Here is a 12,937-nt window from a genome sequence, read left to right as displayed (position 1 = left end):
TGCATTTCAGAGAGGCAAATTCCATCTCAGCCAAATAGTTCTAGGGAAGAGAATATAACTTTCCAATTAAGGCATCTGCTCATCACTGTCATGCTATACTGTCACCTGTCTGTTCTACCTACAGATGTCCTGTGTGGTTTAGATAGAGACCTCCAATGCTACATAGTCTACCAACCAAAAACTGCCAAGCTGGTGGTCCCTGCTTATGAATAAAGTGATGCCTTGGGTTGCGAAAGATGTCCCATTCTCAGATCCAGATTAAGACTCTACCCCCAGGACTTCCTCGTGGCGCAGCGGTTAAGAATCTGCCTGCCAACGCAGGAGACACAGGTTTGAGTCCTGGTACAGGAAGATTCCACATGCTGCAGAGCAACTAAGCCCGTGCACCACAACTACTGAGCCTGCGCTCTAGAGCCTGTGAGCCACAACTACTGACCTGTGTGCCTAGAGCCCGTGTTCCGCAACAAGAGAAGCCACTGCAGTGAGAAGCTCTAGAGCCCATGAGCCACAACTACTGACCTGCGTGCCTAGAGCCCGTGCTCCGCAACAAGAGAAGCCACTGCAATGAGAAGCCTGCGCACCACAATGAAGAGTAGCCCCTGCTCGCCGCAACTACAGAAAGCCCGCGCGCAGCAACGGAGACCCAACACAGCCATAAATAAATAAATTAATCAATCAATCAATTAATTAATACCATATTAAAAAAAAAAGACTCGACACCCAAAAGCCCCAAGGAAAGGTAGCATGCAGGGAGCCCAATAAAAAAGTCAATAAAAATATTAAAACTTCCCTACCAGGGCTGCAAACTACCACTAACCATCCTTGCTAACTTAAGGGGTTTTAATAAGGAAGCTTAAATTGAAGAATAAGCCAGCTCCCAGAATACAAAATGAGTTTCATCTTAAGTGTTAGGAAAGTTAACTACCCCAAAGAAAAAGATTAAGTAAAACCAGAAATTATAAAGTCTTGCTTTCCAAAACAGTACTGGGATTCTACTTTAAAGTCAGCAACAAACCCTCAAAAGTACCCAGCCCTGACCAAGCCCTGAAAACATACTTATATCCTCTTAGGCTACCCCTCCCCTTACTAGCTGACAGACCTAAACTCAAACTTCCCTTAGTCACTAAACCTTAGTGCCTTACTGCTCCTATAAATTCTACAGGGACCTCAAGCTATCGTTCCCAATAGTCCAGTGAGCCCCTATTCTGCAGTAAGTACCACACCACCTAATGAAGTTCAGAATACATCATCATCAGAGACAACTCGCTCATGTCTCTGCTCATGGTACTTAGCCAAGTTGTCCATTTCCAGAGTCTACACCAAGGTAATCTCTCAGGAGAGGTAATCCCTTAAAGTGAGGGTAAGAGTCACAAAACATCCATATTCTCTAACAGGACCTTCTACTCAAAGTCTTTGGGGTGGGAAACGTTAAAAATGAAATAAACAAGACCAATCCCCAGGTAATGCCAAGGATGACTAAAATTAACCCTAGTTCCAACACCTCTCCCCAGTTCACCTGATCCCTCTAGGACCGCATCACAGGATTCTTCTCCAGGTGTACTGTTCTCCATTCAGCCATAGAGTCCATCCACTGCCTCCACAAGACCCACCCAGCCCTAAAAAGTGCCTCTTGGCTTTCCAGACATTCTTATTTTTAAAGCTCAGCCACCTTTCCTTAAGGCTCATCTGTAAACACCCTCCCCAAATGTGGTACCAAACCCAGTAAGTCTCCTGGCTGAAAAGATCTTCTGTAGTTTTAGAGATGTGACAAGTAAGTGTGATATTTTCTGATTTGTCAGTTTTCCCCTAAGAACTAAAAGTTTTACTTGTCTATTCTGTAAGTGCCAGGAAAAAAACCCAAAAATGTGTATTTGCATTTTCCAACTATAATTTATTTTTTCTAAATGATGTTGAGCTACTCCATCTGGAATACCATAAACTATGCATGTTTTGTATCATCCATGTCAACCCATTTCACAATGGATTTCTGCCCTAAACTGAAAGATTCTCTTAGAGTTTTTTCTTTTCGTAAGGAAGGCACTTCTGTTTCATCAACACAGATGTAAAAAACTCAAACCATTTCAATTGTGAAAAATGAAAGGATGTGAGCCTATTCCCTTAATAAATGCAGAGAGCCTCTGACACTTTCAATATACCCAAAATGCTAGGGTACGAGACCAAGTGACTCGGTTGCTGCAAATGCTTACTTCCTAAGAAGAAATTTCCTTCACAGGGTCACAAAAACTGTGTCCACTCACTATATGAACACTGACAGAATCAAAGCAAGATATTGCTTCTTCCTACTAACACCACCCTATTAACCTTCTAACTTTCTGACACTACTTAATGAAGCAGTACTAAAACAATTCTGTAGTACTGTAGTTTACTGTAAGAGAGTTACTTTCTATGTCTGAGACTTATTAGGAAACATAATCCATAAGCTATATTGTTTTTACTTAAATGATACAAATTCCTTTGGGAAAAAAATCACAGCAAGCTTTATACTGTCAGTATTCAAGTCCATCTAAAAATCAACAGCAGTTCTGTCTGCATTCAAATATCAGAAAAACACTGTGAGAATGAGAACATCTACAACCATTCCAAGACCTCTGGAGGAAGTATGCTACATAAACAGAAAGAGCAACTAAGAACATAAAATAACATCAACACTACTCCAGTTCCTGCCCCAGCTCTGTACAGGAGAACTGATATCAGGTAGGCAAGGCCCTGCCATGGGCTCCTAAGGCACATATGCATTAGGCTTTTCTACTTACTGAAGGTCCACTTGCTTACTGTCTATTTTAAACGGTGCAAAAAAGTTCTAGAATAAAGACTATAAACAAATAATCGAATGCAATCATTCTCACAATTCAAGGTGCATCAAAAATCACATGGAGGGGGCTTCCCTGGTGGCGCAGTCGTTGAGAGTCCGCCTGCCGATGCAGGGGACACAGGATCGTGACCCGGTCCGGGAAGATCCCACATGCCGCGGAGCGGCTGGGCCCGTGAGCCATGGCCACTGAGCCTGCGCGTCCGGAGCCTGTGCTCCGCAACGGGAGAGGCCACAACAGTGAGAGGCCCGTGTACCGCAAAAAAAAAAAAAAAAATCGCATGGAGGGACTTCCCTGGTGGCACAGTGGTTAAGACTCCACACTCCCAATGCAGGGGGCCCCAGTCTGATCCCTGATCGGGGAACTAGATCCCACATGCATGCTGCAACTAGGAGTTCACATGCCACAACTAAGGAGCCTGCCTGCCGCATCTAAGACCCGGCACGACCAAATAAATACATAAAATAAGCATTAAAAAAAAATCGCATGGAGGGCTTGTTAAAGCAGAGATTGGTAGGCCCCACCCCCAGAGTTCCTGATTCAGAAGGACTAGAAAGGAATCTGAAAATATGTATTTCTAACAAGTGAGAGGTAGTACTGACACTGCTGGTCCAGGATCCACTCTGAGGACCACTGCTCTATAGTTTGTTGACAGAAATAGTTCATTGTAGTCTTTATCTTGCGAGGTTTCTGCTGATTGTTTTAAAATAGGATACATCAGATTTATGTCAGTTTTTCACATTTTTATTGGAAATAATTTCCAAGTTACAAAAAAAGTTGCAAGAACAGTACAAAGAACACACTCATATGCCCATTACCAGTTTCATCTATTGATACATGCTGTCATATCTACTCCCTTGCTTCTCCATATTCATCAAATTTTTTTTCTAAACCTCATGAGAGAAAACTGCATACATCATGGTCCTTTACTTCTAAAAACTTCACTGTGTATTTCCTAAGAATAAGGATGTTCTCTTACATAACCACAGTAGTTACCAACTTCAGTGAATTTAACATTGATACACCACTGCCACAATCAATATATAAAACAGTTCCATTATGCCCCCCAATTCCCTTATGCTTCCATTTTACAGTCAACTCCTCCCCCAATACCTTGGCAACCACTATCTTCTATTACTATAATTTTTCTTTTTCCAGAATGTCATATAAATAGGATCATACAGTATGCAGTATTTTTTAAAATTATAATCAAGTACAGAGAACATAAAATGTACCATGTTAAAGTGTACAATTCAGTGACATTAAGTACATTCACCGTGTTATGCAACCATCAGCACTATCTAGTTCCAGAAGAACATTTTTATCACCCCAAAAGGAAACCCCATACCCATTAAGCAGTCACTCCCCTTTTCCCTCTTCTCCAGCCCCTAACAACCACCAAACTACCCAATCCATTTTCTGTCTCTACAGATATGCCTATTCTGGATATTTCACATAAATGCAATCAGACAATATGTGCTCTTTTGTGCCTGGTTCTTTCACTGAGCATAATGTTTTCAAGGTTCAATCAAGTTGTAGCATGTATCAGTACTTTATTTCTTTTCAGGGCAGTATGTAGCCTTTTGAGTCTAGTTTCTTTCACTTAGCATAATGCCTTTGAGATTCATCCATGTTATTACATGCACACATAGTTTCATCATTTTTGCTGCTGAGTAGTATTCCATTGTATGTGTATATCAGAGTTTATTTGCTCAGTCACCAAAAGACATTTCATTCCTGGTACTTTCCCCAGGAATATAATCATGTAAGTCAAGGTACTTTTACAACTAATAGGGTTATTATATATTTGCACATGGCAATAGAAAAACTCAAACGTACACAATATGTGTAGGTTCACAGTCCCTTATCTGCAATTCCAAAATCTAAATATCTCCTAAATACCAAGTTTTTGGTAAATTTTCAGTGAAGTCATTTGGAGACAAATCTTGATCTATATACTACACTTAGTCTCTTTATAGTCATCTTCTTAGTAAGAATATTCATTTTGCTGCAGAAGTATTACGTCTGATACACATCCCACTGGGAGAAATAATTCATGTATGAGCTATGTACCACATTACCTTTCTATATTCAAAAAAATTCATAAATTCATCTGATCCCACAGATTTTGGATAGAAGTTGTGGCCCTGTACTTACACAGCTCTAAATGAGACAAAAATTAAACTGATATTACTTGAGTCAGTGAAGAGGCATTAATGTTTTCTCTGTTACAGACTAGCTCCCCAATACATCAACTAAAAGGATGAACTCTACCCCACAATCCCCCTCTTATGATCAACATCCATCCTACATGGTCTCTGCAGGTTATCCTAGCCTAAAAAATTGACTGCCATTTATAAAAGACACCATTTCTACTAAAATTCACACAAAACCTTTGAACAAGTAAATGTTAAAGTTCTCAGAACATCTGATTGTTTCAAGGTATGTTCTTCAGCAGATATATAAGAGTGCACGGCTGTGAAACCTAAACTACCCTTTAATGCACCTCACCTGAAAGGAGACCACAGCTGCTCTCCATATACATTACTCCACATACACCACGTTAATCATTCCAGGCATGCTGGGAACCCATCAGGGCCTGGCAGAGTGTCAAGAACTGGGTAAACAAGAGGGAACAAGACAGACGAGGCTCCTGCTATCATGGAGCTAACTCTCTAGTGAGAGGAATAAGACACACAAAACCGCTGAGAAAAATATCAAAGTGATAAATCCTATGATGACAAACCAAGATACAATAAAAAATGACTGAGGAGTGATTTTAGATTGGATGGTGAGGCAAGGCCTCTGAGAGTTGAAACTGAAGTCAAGAGCTAAACCCCAAAAGAAAAGTGAGGATCAGTGGGAAGAGCAGTGCAAAGGCCTTGACAGAGAAAGAAGTCTTTATTCGCCAAGGACTAGAGAAAGGCTCAGTGTGGCTACAGTATAATAAGAAAGGTGGAGAGCAGTATGGGATGAGGTCAGACAAACAGCCAAGGGCAAACTCATGCAAGACTGTGTAAGTCAAAACAAGAAGTTGGGAATTTCTTCCAACTGAGATGGAAAGGTGTTAAAGGGTGTTAGGCAGGGGAATAACATGATCTGACTGATAATTTAAAAAGTTCATTCTACTTGCCACATAGTGATGTAATATGGATAACATGGGACTGGTAATCCAATCCATTCATTTCAAAAGGTATATATATATATACACATATATGTATGTGCATATATATTTTTTATTACACTATCACTTCATATATTAAAATGCCAAGAAAAGTGCATTTCCTGAAAGCTGATTTTTTTTTTTAAACCACTGTCCTGTCTTGAATGATTTCACATTCGTATCAATATCTCTGGTGTGCCAGCTACAATTTTAATAGCTACCACAGCCAGGAAATTTAAGAACTCCCTCTGTGAACCATGTAAGTTAATGTAGGTTTTACTCTGCTAATAAATCTGACAATACACATAGAAAGTCAATGACTACTACAGAAATGGAAGAACTGCAATTGCTGCTATTTAAGCATCAAGACATGTCTTTTTCCTAAAAATACCAATACTTAACGAAAGCACAGCTCATGAAACAACATAAAAGCTGAAATTATTGCCCTATGAGTCAAAAAGCAACGGCAGCCTATAAATTCTATTTTTAATTCCCAAAGTTAATAGTAAATCAAGAAAGTATGTATGAGACACATGCCCCTCCCTGTCAAAAAAGTGGTGTGCAAGAACAACTTAACTACTCTTAGTCATGTTTCCAAAAATTTAGAGTTGACATATTTAAAACAAAGGAACAATAGCTTTCTGAGAAATAATGCTTCTGAGTTTGTTGTCAAATTACAGAAAAAAAAATTCTGTACTTAACTCAAACACCAGATTATTTCAAGCACAAAAATTTATTTGTGCTTGAAATTTGTGGATAGTTTTCCTCTGTAGAACCAATCGAAAGAAGCTATCTAGTTAATGCAAAAATTTTATTCCATGGTAAATTGTTTAAAAGTAAACTACTCAAAAATATGGCTTACTCTTACTTGAAGAGTTCTTTAACATGAATTACTGAAATTCTAAGTTTTGTGAAAAGACTAATGCTCTACTTCTTCAATTTAAAATTCTGCAAAATAGATCACTTAAATATTACCTTTTTAAACCATTTCATATGTGTAGTCCTAAAAATATTGGTCCAATACCTTGAGTGCATGGCATTTCACTTTTGATTACTTTTTCTGTAATAAGATTTGAAGAAACTGACCAAACCTGGTACTCTAAAATACTAGGAGGATATTCTGAAAGTCTGATCAGCAGTTCAGACCACAGAACAGAGGTCAAAAAGAAAGCTCTTCTGGATCTATTCATGGGTTTCAACAAAATAGCTGTTGCAGGAGTCTGTTCGCAGAATAAGACTAAAATTTCAAGAAACCACTAATTTGTACAATTTCTCTGGAAAGTTGACAATTCCACGCTGAAGAAATGAAATGTAAAAGTTTACATATAGTAAGATAATTAAAATCTTACCAGGCTCAAACGTAAACATTCCACCACCATGAAGAACATAAGCAGTAAGTTTAATGATTCAATTATATAAAATATATTTGGGGACAAATGCTACAACACTCACTTTATATCTCACAGGCACTCAGAAGAACTGGAACATGCATCCTTATTGCCCATGTGTGGAAGAACATCCACAAAGAACCACAGCTAACACTAAAGCTGGCTGTTATTTGAAGGCATCAACAGGAGACTTCCGAAAATCTTAACTATGGTTTCTTAAAAAAATTTTGAGTAGCTCAAGATGCAGAGATCTGACAAAGACTCTTCCTAACCCAAGGCTGCATGCAAGTCATGAAACTCACCTGTGTTATACTCCTTCAACTGCAAGTCCTTTACAGGCGTGCCATCAGGAGTCCGAAAGGCATTAAGAATCTGCAAGAATATGGTATGTACAGTAATGATACACATCATAATCAAATACTGAATATTATATTTCCCCTAGTGGCTTTTATTCTACATAATTTAAAGCTATGATTACTTTACAAAGGCAAAATTGAGCCATACACACTCCAGGCATTCAAAAACTGCTGAATAAGTAGAACATAATTATTTAAAAATTCTCAAGTACATAAAAAAAGCAGAAGAGCATAAGCTCAAGAACTCAAGCTCTGAAATCAGACTGCCTGTATTCCAAGCGTCTCCTGCTCATGTGCTGTGTAACCTTTCAGCATCCGGATTCTCATCTTTTAAACATAAGATGATGCACTGAGCTCTTTCCAGTCCAGGGCCATGGCACCTGAACTCCCTCAGCCTGGTCAGTTCTTCTCCCCATTTTCAAATGGACTGTTCTCTCACTTGCATTCAGGCCTGGGCTCAAATGTCACTTCCTCAGTGATGTCTTCCCGAACTACCCAATCTAAAATAGCCTATACCCCAATGATGCTCTAAACCCTTACTTTAGTTTCCTTCAGGGCATTTATCACTGCTTGATTTTTTTTTTTTTTTTTGCTTATTTTTTATTATCCATGGAAGCAGTGACTTCATAATGTTCACTGCTATATCACTCAGTGCCTAGAACACTGCCTGGAATAAAATAGTGCTTAATATTTGGAATGAATGAATAAAGAGTATGTGTTTCATAGGATGTTGTGATGATTAAATGAACTAATGCTTGTAAACATCACACACTGCCTAATACAGAGTAAGGCACTGTCTGCTCTGTGTTGTATATTCTGACCAAACTCTTCCTTAAGGTCATCCATAGTTTAGTCACCAAGTCCTTTACCACTGAGGAGTTAGGCAGATCCCAGTTTTTACTACTGTCAATAAACTGCATCTTTATGTATCTTTATGTAACTGCATCTTGGATCATCCCCTAAAGGACGATTATCAGGCCTAAGGACAGCAATCATTTGTCATAATTTTTTTTTTTTTTTTTAACAAACCTCACCTCAGTTGAGTACATGCGTAACTGGTGAAAAATGAATGAGCTCTATGGATTACACCAAAGCCAATTTCCTGGTTTAGCTACTGTACTACAGTAATACAAGATGTTGACACTGGGGGACGGGCAGGAGAAAGCTGGGTGAAGGATAATCAAGATTTCCCTGAATATTTCTTTACGCTTTCCTGGGAATCTACAATTTTTCAAAATAAAAAGTTAAAAAAACAATTTTAATTGATGAAAAGAAAGGAAAAGGAAAAAAGAAAATAAGCCTTACCTCTTCTTTTGATGCATTTTCAGGCACCCCATTTAATCGAATAAGCTTGCTTGGTTTCTCCTCACTTGGGCCAGTCCTATAATCTTGATCCTTGAATCCAGAATAAAAAATTATTTTAGAAACAAATACATGTTAATGCGCAAAATGAAACAGCATGAAATACAGGTACTCAGGATCAAAAATCAAAATGACTTACATCATATGAAGATATGAAAAATTATAATTGTCTATTTTTCTGAGTTCCAAAATTTGATTTCTTTCTTTCTTTCTTTTTTTTTTTCGTGGGATCTTAGTTCCCCGACCAGGGATTGAGGCTGGGCCCCAGCAGTGAAAGCACTGAGTCCTAACCACTGGACTGCTAGGGAATTCCCCCAAAATTTGATTTCAAATCATTAGAATACAAGTGTGCTAAGACCCATGGTCATTGAGGGAATTTTAAAATAGTAAAGCAGAAAATTAAGAGAAACAACACTGAATATGACTTTTATAAACAGGAAAAAAAATCACCTAGATTCTCAAAACTAAAATTTTCTTTTCCTGAATGAGAAAACAGCAAATAAATAAATAAAACCAGATGTCACTTATCAAAGATGTCATCTATAAACAAATTCCAGAACAGTCAAAAGGTGTCATATGACAATATAACTTAACAGTACAATTCAGAGAAATTTGCATTTTCCATATTCACAAAAGTCTCAGCTCTCAGGGCTTCCCTTGTGGCGCAGTGGTTGAGAGTCTGCCTGCCGATGCAGGGGACGCGGGTTCATGCCCCGGTCCGGGAAGATCCCACATGCCGCAGAGCGGCTGGGCCCGTGAGCCATGGCCGCTTAGCCTGAGCATCCGGAGCCTGTGCTCCGCAACGGGAGAGGCCATAACAGTGAGAGGCCCGCATACAACACACACACAAAAAGTCTCAGATCTAACTGATCCTCTTTCATTTCAACAGTTATAAAAAGGGTTTAACTTTTGGGAAAAAAAAGTCTCCTATAACTATGTGACCACACCTCCCAGTTATGCCTACTCTCCTGGCACAATTATAAATAGTGTCCTCTTTTACTCTTTTTTTTTTTTTTTTTTTTTTTGTGGTACATGGGCCTCTCACTGTTGTGGCCTCTCCCATTGCGGAGCACAGGCTCCGGACGCGCAGGCTCAGCGGCCACGGCTCACGGGCCCAGTCGCTCCGCGGCATGTGGGATCTTCCCGGACCGGGGCACGAACCCGTGTCCCCTGCATCGGCAGGCGGACTCTCAACCACTGCGCCACCAGGGAAGCCCCCTCTTTTACTCTTGAAAGTGTCCTGACTTGAACAATAAATTATATGGCCATCCGCCTCTAACATTCTCAAAATCCATTATTTGGTTAGCATGTCTTAGAATTACTGTCCAAAATAACAGAAACTTCAATAGAGATGGGTAATACCTATTTTAAAAGATAATATTTTCAATGTCCAACTGCAAACATAATTCTCCTCGCTTAGATTATATATACATTAGATTATACATTATACATACAGAAATTCAACATTTAAGTCAATTAAGTTAGCTTCAATAGAATACTTGCAACATTAATATCACCGCCTCATAACTAGGTATTCTCTATCTCTATATCCTAGGTATCCTCTAAATGAGTTTAAATAAGAAAATGAGCCCTAAACAGCCACAGGCCTGACCGTGTAAGAGTTGAGAGAACCAACTCGCAAAGACAAATACTTTCAAACTAAATTATCCCAAAGCATTTCGATCAGTACCATCAAGCAAAATAATGAAGAGACACACATCAAAAATATGATCTGAACTGAGGGCCCTTTCTCTAGAGATGTACACTGAATACAAATCTTGCTTTTTAATGGATGTACAAAGTTAAGACCTCGGACTAATGGTCCTGGACTCTACACTTCACCCTTCAGAAAAGTCTTACGAAAAAGCAAAATTCAAAAAAGCAATCCACTCCATTAACATACCTGAAGGTCCCGTTGGGCATCTTGGGAAGTTTTGCCCTCTGGAAAAGACTTGCTTTGGCCATAGCCAAATATCTGGCTTCCTGGAAGCCTGTGATCCACATCACGGTACTCCATGCTTCTGTAATCAGTGTCTTGCCGGCCAAGGAAGTCCAGACCACCTTCTTCTTTAAACATACCAGCATCTGAACTCTGTTGTTCACCTCCAGAAAGCTGTGACTTGTCCTGGTCTTGAAGTGGACTTTGGCTGGTCTGAAAGTCTGGTGGAGACTCATGTTCAAAAGCTACACCTTGTGTTTCTCCTTCTCTTGTTTCTGAATGCTCAAATTCTCCCTTCTGAATGCCAAAAGCAGGCCTTTCTGTTGTATGGTCATGTGCAGATTCTTCTCTCTTGTTCACATTCATACCAGAATGTTCTCTATCTTGTGTAGAGGGCTGAATGTAATCCAAAATATTTGGATCCACAGAGGGCATCTCCCTATCTTTAAATTCCATACAAGGTCCCACCTCTCTGCCCCTAAAATCCTGATCAGTCCTGGACCGGTGTCTACCTCTGAAATCTGAATGTGGTGTATCCCTGTCCCTAAAGTCTAGATCACTAGTACCTGAACCTCGGCCTCTAAAGTCCATCTGTGTTCCGTCTTTGTCCCTGAAGTCCAAATCAGATACATCTCTATTCCTAAAATCAGAACGGGACTGATCTCTGGCCCTGAAATCCAAATCTGATAAATCCCTTCCCCTAAAATCTGCATGGGATCCATCCCGGCCTCTAAAATCTAAATCGTAAGTGCCCCGGCCCCTGAAGTCAGGTGGAGGAGCATCCCTACCTCTAAAGTCAACAGTATGAGCATCCCTGTCTCTGTAGTTCATGTGAGATGTCTCCCTACCTCTATAATCCATAGAAGTACCATCCCCACCCCTATAGTCCATAGGTGGTCCTTCTCTATCGCGAAAATCCCCAGAATGTATGTCCCTACTTCTGAAGTCCAACTGTGATGAATCTCTGCTCTGGAAATCAGAAGATGAAAAATCTCCCCCCCTGAAATCATGTCCAGGTCCCTCCCCTCCTCGATAGTCACCATGCTGTCCGTCTCTAGCTCCATAGCTGAAAGAATGCTCCTCTACATTTGCAAAGGGAGGCCCCGAATGCCCCTGGAAATCAAAGGGAAGTGAATCTCTGCCAGGAAAGTTGCCAGAGTGTCTCTCTTGAGCATGACTCTTAAGGGGAGGAGGAGGATAATCCCTGTTCCACCCGGGAGCAAACCTTTCTTCTTGGCTCCCACTGTAGAAACAAAGACAGTGTTATTCATATTGTCCAGAGAGTTTGAAATCTACACACCAGCATATTCTTCTCTAATCACAGCACATTCTTCTGTAAACATTTTTTTTTTTTGGCAGAGTTCTGTAACAAGGTCCTAGATCTGCAGAAAACAGCAATGTTTTGCTATTTTAAGACGAAGTGGCGTAGTAAACTTTTATATTCCCATTTCAGAACACGAGGAAAGTCAACACAAGGTTTTCAACATGACTGCTGCAGAAAAAGCTTTCACCCAGTCCTGCAACAGGGAAAATCCGCAACACCAGATAAGCTAGCAATGGTGACACTCTACAAAAATTTCCATTTCCTATAGCCAGGGAACTTAGAATTCCAAGATCAGCATGATGATTCCTATACATCAGAAAAATCAATGCACTGTAAATTTTATACAGTAGGTTTCAGGAGGTGTCTTTCTCATTGATGCATACAGGAGTAACATTCCAAAATATTTGATTACAGCCACAGTATGGACACCACCCAGTCAGAATGGATGCAGGCCCAAAATGAAGAAACACTGGCTGTAAATCACTAGGAGTATACCAGTGTTCACCAGCTGAGCATCAGCCCTGGCTGCATCTAAATCCTAGTTCTACAGTGGCTCTGCCTAGAACTGCTCTCA

At 39.9% G+C, this 12,937-nt stretch overlaps 1 protein-coding gene across 1 annotated transcript in view; it reads right to left on the bottom strand.

Moving 5' to 3' along the window:
• RBM6 (RNA binding motif protein 6) overlaps positions 1–12,937 on the bottom strand; it is a 106,872-nt gene that overhangs the window by 69,251 nt on the left and 24,684 nt on the right. Inside the window, exons 3-5 of the mRNA XM_082664651.1 lie at positions 11,004–12,282; positions 9,044–9,133; positions 7,685–7,754 (exon numbers count right to left, since the gene is read on the bottom strand). Coding sequence (XP_082520777.1) covers positions 7,685–7,754; positions 9,044–9,133; positions 11,004–12,282 — 1,439 coding nt within the window. The remainder of the gene's footprint in view (positions 1–7,684; positions 7,755–9,043; positions 9,134–11,003; positions 12,283–12,937) is intronic.

This window comes from Grampus griseus (genome assembly GCF_964374135.1).
Source record: "Grampus griseus genome assembly, chromosome: 10".
In the NCBI taxonomy this organism is placed as follows: Eukaryota; Metazoa; Chordata; class Mammalia; order Artiodactyla; family Delphinidae; genus Grampus; species Grampus griseus.
The sequence above is the reverse complement of the archived record's forward strand: the minus strand, read 5'-3'. Positions and strand labels throughout refer to the sequence as shown.